Source organism: Monodelphis domestica, chromosome 1, assembly GCF_027887165.1.
Source record: "Monodelphis domestica isolate mMonDom1 chromosome 1, mMonDom1.pri, whole genome shotgun sequence".
Lineage (NCBI taxonomy): Eukaryota > Metazoa > Chordata > Mammalia > Didelphimorphia > Didelphidae > Monodelphis > Monodelphis domestica.
Genome location: NC_077227.1, coordinates 100,856,629 through 100,871,240, shown reverse-complemented (window position 1 = coordinate 100,871,240; position 14,612 = coordinate 100,856,629). Strand labels below are relative to the sequence as shown.

At 40.9% G+C, this 14,612-nt stretch overlaps 1 protein-coding gene across 2 annotated transcripts in view; it reads left to right on the top strand.

Moving 5' to 3' along the window:
- VWA2 (von Willebrand factor A domain containing 2) overlaps positions 1-14,612 on the top strand; it is a 55,187-nt gene that overhangs the window by 33,888 nt on the left and 6,687 nt on the right. For both annotated transcript variants that reach the window (XM_001377590.4, XM_056803748.1), the window contains exons 6-11: positions 1,511-1,705; positions 3,275-3,408; positions 4,297-4,429; positions 10,530-10,585; positions 12,137-12,244; positions 13,586-14,167. In XM_001377590.4, the coding sequence (XP_001377627.1) occupies positions 1,511-1,705; positions 3,275-3,408; positions 4,297-4,429; positions 10,530-10,585; positions 12,137-12,244; positions 13,586-14,167 (1,208 nt within the window). The remainder of the gene's footprint in view (positions 1-1,510; positions 1,706-3,274; positions 3,409-4,296; positions 4,430-10,529; positions 10,586-12,136; positions 12,245-13,585; positions 14,168-14,612) is intronic.

The following is a 14,612-nucleotide window of genomic DNA, read 5'->3' as shown; positions in this document are numbered from 1 at the left end:
GGAAGAATAAGGGAATTTTTTTTAAAGAATCAGAGTTTTAAGAACATTTATTCTATTTAACTGCTGACACTCTAAATTCAAATCTTAGTCCAATAAGCAGTTGTGGGATGCTACTCAAAGAAATAAATCAGATCCATGTTGATATTGCTGCTCTAAATGTGCAGTGCCCCCTCCAGCCTGCTCCCCAACTTGCATGTATCCTTGTCTATTTGGGTCCCCAAAGTGTATCTGTGACTCCTGATTTTTAACCCCGTGAGTATGTATTCCATTGATCTGCTTCTTATAAACAGTGGGGAGACATAATTATCTTTTAGAAAAGGCATTTACTAAGATGACAGGATGACAACAGTACCTCCAAAGCATTTTCCATATAAACTTGGGGCATAGTCTCCCACAAATATGTGCAATGTGCATGGGAAGAGCTGACTCACACTCATAGTGCACTGATAGTAGAATGTAGCCCCGAGCTCAGTAGCAAGCAGAAAAGACTTACAAATTACTGAAAAAACCGACATAAAATCTACAGTAAACACAAGTATTTGCTTCTGAGAACGTCACTAAAAGCCTTCTAAATTCAGCTCTTAACAGATTTGTTCATGTGGTTTCCTGGCCCAGAACAGATTAGAAGCACCGAACCAAGTGCTTGGGCAGAAGGGGAGTGGTGGTGAGAATTTAGGTATCAGAAGCAAACTCAATGTTAACTGTAGAAGGGATCTCGGACAGACTGACAATCATGAGGGAGAATGCTAAGTAGAAATACTAAATAGATATACTAAAATACTAAACAGAAATACTAAAAAGGAAGGAGTAGGGAGTGTTTCTGTATTACTGCACATTTTTTTTAAGTGATAGTAATGTCAGGAGAAAGTTAAATTTGTTCAATACATTCTATAAGTCAGGGATGCCCTTGAGGGAAGTTTCCATCTAAAATGGTTAAAAAAAATTTTTTTAAGTTTTAGTTTTTGAAAGGAAGGAGTTTCAGTTACCTAGAAAATTTGCATATATGGAAAAAACAATTTCCTCAAAATACCACAACAGATTTTGGTTCGGATCTCCTTTCTGATGCTTATTGTCCACTTGACTTTGAGCAAGTCACTGAGTATTGGTTTCCTCATCTGTAAAATGAAGGAATTGGGATAAATATCCTGTGAGGGTCCTTCTAGATCTAGTTCTATGATCTTAAGGTATGCTTATAAATCCATAGTTTGTTAGAATTGGAAGGAACCTTCCATTTCAATACCATCCCATTTTACTTTTGAGAAAACTGAAGCCGATATCCCCAAAGTCTTAGACTTCAGTGGCAGAGCTGGAATCTATTACTACTCCAGAGCTTTTTCCATCATACTGTGCAGCCTGTGGTGTTATTTCAATGAGACAGTATGATTCCAAGTCTACACTAGGAGGAAAATGAACAGTGGAAGATGCTATAAATTTTAAATCCTGATCCTTGCCTCTTATCCTCAGCTCATTAACTTTGCCTTCTTCCCCATTTTTATCTTTGTGCTTTCAGAGGAGGGAGCACTGAAACAGGTCTTGCTCTGAAATACCTTCTCCATAAAGGTTTCCCTGGAGGAAGGAACTCTTCAGTCCCTCAGCTCCTCATCATTGTCACTGATGGGAAATCCCAAGGAAATATTGACCTTCCTGCCAACCAACTGAAGGAAAGAGGAGTCATGGTGTTTGCTGTGGGAGTCAGGTTCCCAAGGTAAGAAATGGTCAGGAAGAGGCATTTTGTTATCCCGTAGTATAAAAGATAGAGAAAAGTGACTGGTGTGTGCATTTGATATCCTGAGGCTTGGGAATTCTCAAGTGTCTTCCTGTAGTCATTGGTCAATATTGGCACCAATTGACAGTCACTCACCACCTTGGCATCTCTCTGGCTTTAGGTGCTTAGCACAGATTTCCTTGTTTTATATATATATATATATATATATATATATATATATATATATATATATATATATATATTTGTCTCTCCAAATAGACTGTAATAATAAGTCACATTTATGCAGCACATTAGAGTTGCAGAGTGTTTTCACTTCAAGTATTTCATTTGGTTATAACTATCCTGTGATGTAGCTAGAGTGAATATCATCTCCATTTTATGGATAAAGAAAATGAGGCTCAGAGAGATTATATTTTATACCTCAGGCCACACACTAATTGATAGAGCTAGAGCTAGAGAATTCAATTCAATTCATTCATTGATTCAGTGAACATTTACTAAGTGCTTACTCTGTCAGGCACTGTCTTTTTTTAAAAAAAAAAAACCCTACCTTCCATCTTGTAATCAATACTGTGTATTGGTTCTAAGGCAGAAGAGTGGTAAGGGCTAGGCAATGGGGGTTAAGTGACTTGCCCAGGGGTACACAGCTAGGAAGTGTCTGAGTCTAGATTTGAACCCAGGACCTCCTGTCTCTGGGGCTGACTCTCAATCCACTGAGCTACCTAGCTTCCCCCAGGCACTGTGTCTTGAGGATACAAAAAGAAGCAAAAGACTGCCTCAAGTTGCTTATAATTTAATGAGGAAGAGAACCTGCAAACAAACATATATAAGGCAAGCTATTTACAGAATAAATATGAAATAATTAACGAAGGGAAAGCATTAGAATTAAGATGGATTAGGGAGCGCTTCCTGTAGAAGGTAGGTAGGATTTTAGTTGGGACTTAAAGGTAGCCAGGAGGTCAAAGCCAAGCTTTCTGTCCCCAAGTCCAATTTTCTTTCCATGGAAACATTGCATTTTTTTTTTTGGTAAGATATTTGATGGAAAAGGTCCTCTCTTTCTCCAAGAACCTGGCCAGTGCCCTGAGTTTAACAGCTACTCCATGAATGCTTATTTATGCTGATGAATTAAGAACTAGATCATAGATAGAGATGGAAAGGATTTTAGATGTTAATTGACACTTCATGGATGAGGAAACTTAGATTCAGAGAAGTTAAATTCCCCATGAGTCACATAGCTAGTAAGTGTCTGAGAACAATTTTGAGTCCTGACTCCAAATCCTTTAAACTATCTTCTGTAACATTCTGCCTGGACTTAGCTATCAGGACTAATGGCTTGTCTTCTTCTAGCTCTTCTGAGAGACAACTACTAACACTGTTCAAGAGGAGACTCTGCCTAATCCCAAAGTCCAAAGACATAAGCTAACTCACGCTCACTTATACTCTCGAAGCAGGGATAACAAGACAATCTGTCATTGGATGACCTAGGCTCTTTTTCTCCTTGTGTGATCAAAGGGAGAAGAGCCACTTTAATTTCTCTTTTGGGGGCAGGTGGACAGAGCTTCACACCTTGGCAAGTGAACCCAAAGATCAATATGTGTTGTTTGCAGAACATGTGGATGATGCTACCAATGGCCTGTACAGCACTCTCTCCAGCTTGGCCATCTGTAATGCCACAGCTCCAGGTAAAGCTCTTCCTGCTTGCTTACCCAGCCTCAGGACTTAGGGAGCAGAGGTGGTCCTCTAAGAGAAAGGTTAGGAGTGCCAAGGACAATGCCATAGGGAAAGGATGAGAAGATGGCAACTTGTCTACAAGATGCCCTATCTTTTTGCCTTCTGTTCCTGCTACTCTTTACTAAACCCAAAGATTCTTTAGCCATGTTTGAAGATGAAGAGGACTTATGGTTCGAAGTCTAGGCTTATGGAAGCATTTAGGTGAAGGGCTTATCTTGGGGTGCAAAACTTTAGGGCCAGACTTGAGACTTCCTTACCTAACTGTGAGTAGGTTGTACTTCTCTCTCTGTTTAATAAGGACATAGATCTGGAGGGGTAGAAATTGTTACCCCTTTAATCCTTCATGCTTCTCTCTTGTTTCCAAAACCAATTTTCTTAACTTCCATTTCTCAACTGGGATCTTATGACAGAATTGATATGGGGTAGGTTTTCTTACTCCCCTTTGTTAAATTTCAACCATGGGGCAGGAGAATGGAAATAGTGGTGACTAGGAGAGAAGGGCTTCTGTGCATGTGTTTATATATCTCTCTTATCCATATGACATGGCTGGAGTGGGATGGATTAGTGGATGATTGGATTGGAGAGAGTAGTGAAATGCTCCTTGATATATCTTAGCAAGTTCTTAAATATGTTTCAGACTGAGAGGAGCTGGAGAGTTCCATTGGCTCTAAGGTTAGCAGCTCTCCTGCCATAATTTTTTCCTATCACTTGACTTTCCCCCAAAGTGTGAGCAAATGGTTGGTAAATATGAGTGGAACCTATATATTATAGTTAGTGTCAGCAACCAGGGGAAAGCAGGGTGAAATCCCTGGCATCTGTTTTGGGGGCATTTACCCCAGGTTGCAGAGTTGAGCCTCACCTTTGTGAACGAAAGACACTCGAGACCATCAGAGAGGTCACTGGGAGCTCTATGTGCTGGAGAGGTTCAAAGAAAACCAAAGCAGTATTTTCATCCCTCTGCCCATTCTACAGGTGAGTCCACTATATTCTTTGGGTCCTGGGGCCAGAACCAGGAGTGAGTGATTCCTCAAATTAAATTCTGAAAGAAGCAGTGCACAGGGGGTACACTGGCAGAGGGGAACTGTAAAATATAGCTCTCCATAAACATACATCAATAGAGCCTTCAACAGAAAGGAAGAGGACATGGCTTCGGGAATGGGGCCAGGTGGGAAAGAGCCAATGACAGGTCTCTGGTGATATAGGAAAATGTTGAGCAGGCTGAAATGTCTCATTAATTTATTGCCATGTGAGGCTTGTAAGTGAAACTCGTTTGGGCTAGTTGGTCTAGAATGCTGGAGACCTGAGCAATAATCATTTATTATATAACAGCTGCCATTTCTATCACCCTTCCCAAAAATCTTCATAGACATGATCTCACTTTATCCTCACAATAACCCTAGGAGGAAGGTTGTTATTATTATCAAGCCAGATTTAAAGATGAGAAGACTGAGGCTCCGAGAGACTCAGGGGCACAGAATAAATTTCTGAGGAAGCCCAAGTCCTTCCCTCCAAGTCCAAATTTCATAAATTAGTCACTTGTTCTGTTCCTTCAGGCAAGTCACTCAGCCTTGAATGTGGCATCAGGAGAAGCTTGAACACAAATAGTAAAAGGAAGTGGCCAAGAAATCAGAGGTGAACCCATGCACATCCATCTTGATGCTGGAGACCAGTTCAACATTCTACTCTTCTGAGAGCAAATCAGTAAATGATTTCCCTAAAGATGGAGCACAGTTTTCTTGGAGGAAACATGGCCCCTCCTACTAGGTCAAGAGCTTCATTCAGTTGAAGAAATTCCATTGAACCCTCCCCTCAAAGTTTTCTTTCCATTTCAAAGACATGAATAGTTGCCTTTGCTTGGGCATGTAATTTTATGAGGCCCATGGGACTGGATCCTTAATGAGCTGGCAATTTGGCAGGCATTCTAGTTTTTTTTTCTCCTGGATAGACATTTTACATAAGTATAAACGTTTTTCCCAATTCTTCTTGCCTGGGATGAGTCAGGCTGTCCCTTCATCCCTTACCAGTCACTCCCCTGATAGAGTTGCCAACAATGTTTTAGAAGCCTCCTTAGATCCAGCAGGCATATTTATGAACCCTAAGAGAATGAGCAAATTCCCCTAGCTCAGAAAGAAGAGAGAGAGAGAGAGAGAGAGAGAGAGAGAGAGAGAGAGAGAGAGAGAGAGAGAGAGAGAGAGAGAGAGAGAGAGAGTCCTTTGTAGAATGTTTGGGCAAGAAAAATTATTGAATCTAAATTGTTGGTTTCACCGGAAAGGAAAATGAGGCTCAGGGAGTTAAAATGACTTTTATCCAAGGTCATTTTGTCACACAGCTACTGAACAGCCAAATGGAGACTGCAGTCCTGATCCCCTTGATCAAAGAAAGAGTCAGTGTTCTTAGTCCAGCGTTCTTGTCACTGAACCATACTGCCTCCATAAGAGATAAGTTTACTCTCTAAGGAGCTTTCATTCGATAGGTTTGAGTACCCTCTCCACTGGGGAAGCTCCTAACTCCTCTGTCACAAAGCAGGACTTCTTCAGGAATTTTGGTCAATGGAAAAAGAGATTTTTAAACTATACTTGTTGGTATATTTACATTCAGTGCCTACCTTATTCCCACAACCAATCTAGTCATGAACCTTCCTGAACTTAGCTAGACTCATCCTTAGATAGCAGGCTTGGACTCCATCCTTGGGTTCAGGTTTTTGAAAGATTGTCCACTTTGATTAGGATTTGTCAGAGCTTTAGCTCTACTGGCATAGTTTTTGAGGACCCAGGCCATCTTCATGCCACCATAAGACACTGGGACAGGAGAGGATCATAGATTTTGATCTGGACTGGACCTCAGAGCCCAAGTGATTTGCCCAGTTACACAGTCCATTGGTGGCATAGTCAGATTTTGAACTAAGGTTTTCTGACTCCAAAACCAGGACTTTTTCTAACAGAGCAACCCCATAAGAAATAGACTATTGTGGAGTAGCTTGGTTGCTCAGTGGATAGAGAGGTAGACCTAGAGACAGGAGGTCCTGGGTTTGAATCTAACCTCAGACATTTCCTAGTTGTGTGATCCTGGGCAAATCACTCAACTCCCATTGCCTAGCCCTTATTGCTCTTCTGCCTTTGAAGCAATACACAGTATTGATTCTAAAACAGAAGGTAACAGTTTTTTTTTTTTTAAGTAGTAGGCTATTGGGAAAAAAAAAAACTCTACTTGTTATTTAGATTTTTGGTACCTACTTCAAAAACATCTGTCACACCAGTTTAAGTGAGGGAGCCAGGAATGGAGGACAGTTGATCAAAACACTTTATTTTATAAAGTCTTAATAAATATTTTATGAGCCAAACTATTATCAACTTTGTATTTCAGATATTTGAATACTATAGGTACAAGAATAACATTTAGGTGTGTGTGTGTGTATATGTATATAGTCTGTCTGTCTGTATGTAATATATTGTATATGTTACATATATTCATTTATATCTAAAGAGTGTATGTGAGTATATACACACACACAGTTCAGTAAACATTTATTAAGCATCTACTATGTACCAGACACTGCACTAAGTACTAAGGATACAAATAAGAAAAAGAGACAGTCTCTGCCCTCATGGAGCTTATTTTCTAATGGGGGAAGACACACAAAAAAGAGAGCTGAAAAGTGGGTGGCAGAAGGAGCTGCCCAGAATGAAGAAACAGCATTCTGTGGAGTGGAAACCAAGCAGAGTGGCTAATGGAAAACACAGAGCAAGATATGGTAGCTAGAGCTGGCTTCGGTGTGAGGATGCTCCTTCTTTCCCTCCCATCCCAGCATCCCTGGCTGTTCTCTCTAAGACTGGTGCTCCTTCTCTCATGCTCCACACTCTACTCCCAACACATGGGACTAGGATGGCCAGGCTTACTCCTTGTTCTTCACTAACACTTTCAGACCAACATCACCCCAAAACAGCTTCTCCTTTTGCAGTTTAATGCATCTGTGTATATCAGGTCCTTGTGAAGTGATCTACAAAACTCTGTCGTTTCTCTTTTTTCAAGCAGTTCAGAACTTTGCTCACAGTCTTCCTTTTAACCTCCCCCTGTCTTGTTCTTGGCTTTATGCTCCCTTGAATACTATGGCTTCACAGTTCATCAATTCCTATGACTTGTCACAATATTCATGACACCCCAGCCACCCCTACAGAGGATCCCCTTCCCCATAATTAGGCTACCTCTGATCCTCTAAAATTCCCCTTTCTAATCACAATCATTGATCCCAGCATCTCCCTTCTTCTTTTGCCTTCTTTTTGCAAGGAATATTAAACATATTCCTTGCCTTCACTGAGATGTTCAATCTTCCATCAACATCTGTTCTAGTCCGACATCCTTGCTCTGGTTAATTTCCCCCTTTCCAGTCATGACGAGTTATCTGGATCAACTATAGCTCTGGATTCCTTTGTATCCTTATGCTTTCATTGCTCCTGCCTTGATAAATGCCAACCCTAGATGACTTCCTTTTCCATTACTATTCATGTACTACTGAACTTTGCTGGAGAAGGTCACACAGTTATGCTGACTGCAAATGTATGTTAATCAATGCTGGTTGGGACCTCCTTTTGTTCTTTCCTGATTGATTGGCTTTCCATCATATTTCTCATAGTCACTCTCCCAAATCTCTCCTCCATTTCTCTACAATACCTTCTCCCCCTTCTCTCTCATCACCTCCTATTGTACTGAGAAAATAAAAGCCAACTATAGTCATCTTCCCTTTCCCTTACCTCAGTCATTCAAAGGCTTTTCATTGCTGCCCATACTCGTTGCATGCCTCAATTCTCTTTTGGTGTTCCTGTTTTTTGAGAAAAATTATATAATCACATATTTAGTGCTAGAAGAGAGCTTAGAGTCTACCAAATAAAGGCTTTTCATTTTACAGATGAGTTAACTAAGGCCCAAAAAGGTTAAGTGACTTGTCCTGTGTCAGATTTCTAATAAGTATCTTAATGTGAAATTTGAACTCAGGTCTTCCTGACTCCAAGACTAGAGGCAGCCGAGGTCATTCTACCTATGCCCTTGGTCCCATTACCTCCTCTTCAGAGACTTGCTCCCTTAATCATTCTTTCTTGCACTTTTTCTGATTTAAAATTTTTCCTTTTCCACTGGCGGTTTTCCTATGCCTACAAACAGGTCTTCCTTAACCTTAAAAACAAAAAACTTAAATATTTTACCCTGCATTACCCTCAAGCTATTATCCTATGTCTCTTCTCCATTCTGTAGACAAATTCCTAGAGTCATCTGTATTTCTTATGCCTCCATTTCTCCACCTCATTTCTCAGCCCTTTTCAAATTGGCTTCTGACCTCACAACTAGACTTAAATGGATTTTTACACAATCATTACCTATTTTTAATGACTAAATATGACAGCATTTATTTAAGTTTAATAAAGATATTTTATTTTATCAATTACATGTATCAATTTTCCACACAAGTTTTCTGAATTTATCTGGTCCAAAATGTCTCCCTCCCTCCCTTCCCACTCACCTCCAAGAGATGGCAAACAGTCTGATCTGGGCTATACAGATACTATCATACAAAACTTATTTGATGGCATTTATTTAGTCCTCATTTCAATTGACCTTTCTGCAGCTTTTGACACCTTCAAAAACCCTTTCTTTCCTTGGTTTGATCTTAGCCAAATTCTAAGCAATTTCCTCCCTCCCTCCCACCCTCCCTTCGTTTCTTCATTCTTTCCCGCCATCTGTCCTTCCACCCCTCATCCATCCATCTCTCTATCTTTTTATCCCTCCTTCCATCTTATGGGTATTGGTGTCAAACTTCAGAAACTGAATTGGCTTAGCCCACTGCCACTCAGAACTCCAAAAGTCAAATGATCCTCTAGCTTCAGGCCCCCAGTAGCAGGGACTAACGGGTGTTTGACATCATGCTTAGCTCCAAGAAGCAATTTTCCATTGACTTCTTTGACTTGGGTCTCTTATTCTACCTGTCTGACCATTTCTTCTCAGTCTTCATTGCTGGATCATCATTCATCTCCCATCCACTGTTTAAAGGCTTTCCTCAGACTGGGGCACCTCTGCTACTTTCTTCCTCCTTCCTTCTATCTCACTCTTTCCTTTCCCCATGGATTCAATTATGAATTCTATAGTGCTTCTCTCCTCCCTGCTATGGATTTAAATATCAATGATCATTTTTATTCTGCTAGACATTTATTTCCACATGGGTATCCCACATCTCAAATTCAGCACCTCCATAATGGAACTCTTTATCTCCCCTTTCCTTTTCCCATTTATACCTTTCCTCTGGACGTCTTATTTCTGAGAGGTATCATTATCCTCCCAGTAACTCAAGTACATAACCTCAAAGTTATCCTTGATTCTTCCCTCTTCCTCAATTCCCCATATCTAAACAACTTCCACATGTTGTCAGTTCTACCTGCAGCATCCTTCCCACCTCTCCAAGACTCTTCACTTACATAGCTGTCACCTTCCTTTAGATCTTCATCGCCTCTTGCGATTGCCTCCTAATTGGCCTCCCTAGTTTCAGTATCTCCCTTCTCCAATTCAAGCTTTGCATAACTGCTAAACAAATATTCCTAAAATTTAGGTAATGTCCCATTTATTTGTTGAGGCCTTTAATGGCTCCTGATATTCTGCAGGATAAAATAGAGAGCCTTTCACAATCATTTATTCCTTTTCATGTTTTCTTTGTTTCAGGCTGACTGTACTACTAGCCATCTCTCAAACTCACTATCCTATCCCCTATCTCTACACCTTTCCCCAGGCTGTTTCCTTTGTCTGGAATGCTTTCTCTTTCTCTTTATCTCCTTCTGAAAGTCTTTATTCAACCCCCTCTTCAGGCCAACTTGTTAATACTTTCACTCTTTCCTCAAATTACTTTCTTTTTATTTACCTGAATATATGTTGTATCTCTTCTACAAATGTGAGCTCCTTGACATTTCCAGCTATCTTGATTTTTTGTCTTTATATCCTCAGGACCTAGCAAAGTATCTGGCACATAGCAAGTACTTAATAATTGCGGAATTGAATTCAATCTAAATCCCATGCTTTTTTCTTCTTTTTTTTTTAGTTGGAAGAAAGTTTTTATAACCCATCCGGCCACATGCTACAGAACGGTATGTCCAGGTATGGTTTTCTGATTGACCTTTTATTTCTGTGTCCCAGGAACAAACTTGGGTATGTTGGTAAAAGAGCTTTTGGAAAAGGCTTGATGCATGCAGTGTTTGGAGCTCCCAATTACCTGAGTCCCTCGTTGGGGAGTGGAAAGCTTTGTTGTTATCTGAAGCCTAATTCTTTGGTATGGATTCCTGCTTTCATACAGGCTATGACTGCTTGTTTTAGTAGACTCAGCTTGTCCTTTATGCCATGCCTCTAATTTGGAGGCCTTTTGGAATGTTTGGGAAGAAGCATGATAGGTAAGGGCTGGCATCAAAGTCAGGACTCCCTGGGTTCAAGGCATGGCCCTGACTCATTCTGGATTCATTTCTCTGGGCAAGTCATTTAAGCTTTAAATATTCTAGGCATCTCTCTCTAAGACTATAAGTTGCAGAGGAGATGCTGTCTTGCATTGGTGAAGGGCTTCTTTACACCAGCGAAATAACAGATTTATCCCTTATTCATGTCACTTTGGAATGATTGCTTTTAAAAATTGAGGCTGGGTAGCTCAGTAGATAGAGAGCCAGTTCTGAACAGAAGGTCCTGGGTTCAAATGTGACCTCAGACTCTTCCTGGATATGTGATCCTGGGCAAGTCACTTGACCCCCATTGCCTAGCCCTTACTACTCTTCTGCCTTGGAGCTAATACCCAGGATTGAGTCTAAGACAAAAGGTAAAGGTTATTTAAAAAAAAGCAAACCCATTGCAGTGATATTGAATACCTTTTGCCATTGAGCTCTTTATCCCTGTAAAGCTCACTCAAAACCAAATGCTCACTTGTATCCCAGAAGCAAAGGAGAATAATGATTTTCAGCATTCTTTCTGTGCTAATCATGTCCAAAACTAATTACATTTTGTTTTAAGTGAGTAGAGCTAGCTTCATTTGAAGCCAGTAATTCCTATAAACCAACAAAAACATTGTTTGAATTTCCTCCGCCTTAGATTTCACAGCAGGCTCCAGGTTCAATCAACACCTTTCCATGCTCTCATTAAGAGGTGTAGGGGCTTACTGATTCTGACAAATTCTAATAGTGCAATAGAACTATAGATAGACTTGATTCATTAATTAGCTGATTTTCTGTGATTAATTAGCTAATTTGTTCTTCCTTGCTATAAACATTAGATCTAGTCATTGATCTGAGAAAAATATCTCCATTAAACAAATGGAGTCCTTAGGATCAAAAGGGCTACATGATCTAGCCCTCATTTGCACATGAGGAAACTGAGTCCCAGAAACGTTGAGTAATTTTACCCACCGTCCCACAGGTATTAAATGTCGGGTGGATTATTGAATCCAGGTCCTTTTATTCCAGAGGCAATGCTCTTTCCACTATCCCATAGTCTCACTAACTAATATTGCTTAGAGAACTTGCTTTTGTTTTGGGCAGGAAAGCTGTGGAGATCTTGACGTAATGGCTGAGACCTGATTTTCAGCCCCATACTATACCATTCATTGTTTTGCCTCTGACTAAATTGATTTTTGGCTAATGCACATCTCTTTCTGCAAACTCTGCTGGATAGATCCTTGTGATTCCCAGCCCTGCCAGAATGGAGGCACCTGTGTCCTAGAGGGATTAGACAAGTACCATTGTCTCTGTCCCATTGGATTTGGAGGGGAGGCCAACTGTGGTGAGTATTTGTTCTCTTAACCATCAATCTCAACTGATTCATAATAAATGTGCTGGAACAGCAACTTGTTGGAGAGCTATGCCAAGCCTAAGTAGCTCATTCCTTTTAGTTTGGGCTTGTTTCATAGCCTCCTCAGATGTCTTCTCTGGAATACCTTGTGCTTCCAGGATCTTATGAATAAATGCATGAGCCTGGACTCAGAATCTACAGATGTCTTTCTCTTCCCTTCTGTTGTTGTTCAGTCATTTCACTCTTGGCTGATTCTTTGTGACCCCATTTGGGGTTTTCTTGGCAAAGATACTAGAGTGGTTTGCCATTTCCTTTTCCAACTCATTTTACAGTTGAGAAAACTGATGCAGACAGGGTTAAGTGACATGTCCACGGCTATACAGCTAGTAAATGTCTGAGGCTGGATTTGAGCTCAGGTCTTCCAACATCAGGCCCTGTGCTCTATCTACTCTACCTCCCTTCTGTAGAAGTAAGCTATGTGGTCAGTATGCTTTCAGTCTTAAGGGTGTTTGCAGCCTGTGACAGGTGAGACTGTGTATAGGATAGGGCCATTCTTGGAGTAAATTGCCATTGAATTTTAGTGTTATCCCTACCAAATCAACATTACTCTGGAACTTGGTGATCTAATCAGCTCCTACTGGGTTCAGTCTTCTCTGTGCAGATGATTTTGGAGATTTGTATATCTACCTCTGATTTCTCTTCTAATCTCCAGTCCTACTTCCTCAACTCTTAATTAAATATTTCACACTATATGTGACATACATATCCCAAAGTGTCACATTTCCAAAACTAAAAGTTTCCTTATGGCATCCCTTCTTTGGAATTTCCTTATTATCCAGGGCGCCATCAACTTTATAGTCCCCAAGGTTTGCAGCTTCAGAGTCACCCTCAGTTCCTTTACTTCTTCACTCCCCATCATCAATTAGTTGCCAAATCTTGTTATTTCTATCATGTCTCTCATATGTTCCTTTCTTTCCATCCTTATTCAAGCCCACTTCATCTCCTGAACTATTGCATCTCCTCTTCAAATTTCTTTCTCACTCCAACCCATCTTCCACACAAATATTCAAGTGATTTCCTTGATCAAATCACCCAACTACTCAGTAAATGTCAGTGGGTCCCTTCTCCTTCCATGATCAAATATAAAGTCTATTGGCATTTAAAGCGCTAAACTTAGTTCCTTTTTAACTTTCGAATCTTTCTTCCACACACTATGATCCAATCTTATTGGCCTACTTGCTATTCCTCAAACATGACAGTATCTCCCATTTATGTGTGCCATGGCCCTGATCATTGATTGACTGATGGTGATGAGGGTTTCTCTCCTTTCAGCACCAACGTTGAGCCTGGAATGCACTGTCAACCTCCTCTTCTTGCTAGATAGCTCGTCCGGCACAACCTTGGAAGGATTCCTTCAGGCCAAGGCCTTTCTAAAGAGGTTTGTCCAGGCTGTGGTGAGCATGGACTCTCCAACAAATGTAGCAGTGGCCCAGTATAGCAAGGAGGTGGAGATCCCAGTCCAAATGGGAGAATACCAGGATGTACCCAGCCTCATGAAGAGCCTGGACAGAATGCATTTCACCGGAGGACCCACATTGACAGGCAGAGCTTTGGAGCATGTTGCTAATCATGGCTTTGGGGACATACTTTCCTTTGGAGAGACCCATGTTTCCCAACCACCTCAAGTGGTGGTCCTGCTTACTGACTCAAGGTCCCAAGACCTAGTGGCAGGACCAGCAAGATACGCCCGTGACCGGGGACTCTTCCTTATTGGAGTAGGTGGTGAGTTCCTGAGAGCAGAACTGGAAGAAATCACTGGCAACCCAAAGCAAGTGATAACCTACTCCAACCCTCAGGATCTTTTCAACAAAATCCCTGAACTTCAGAAAAGAATCTGCAGTCTTCAGAGGCCAGGTAAGTTCACTTAATAACTGATAAAGATCAGTTTGGCTCAAATAACCCAGAGCTCATTGAATTATGTCTTCTAATAAAAAGCATTCATATCCAGTCAGGAGCTCTTCTCTACTTGATGGTGGCGAATCTAGTAAGAATCATGGAATTTAAAGGGGCCTCCTGCCATCTGGTTCAACTCATTCCCTGTTCTGCACCCCAATACCTGAAGTATGCATTCTCCGCTCTCTCATCCCTGGCAGGTGGTCACTCAGCTTCCACTTCCTGATCTTATGTGACAGTGAATTCACTACCTTCCAAAGACAACCCATTTCATTTCTGCACAGACCTGGGTTACAACTTGGAGCTGATATTGAGCCACAAATTTACCTCCCTGTAGCTTGCAGTAATTGATTGGTGCTCATTCTGGTCTCTGGGATGAAGCAGCTTAATTGCTTTTCCACAGGTC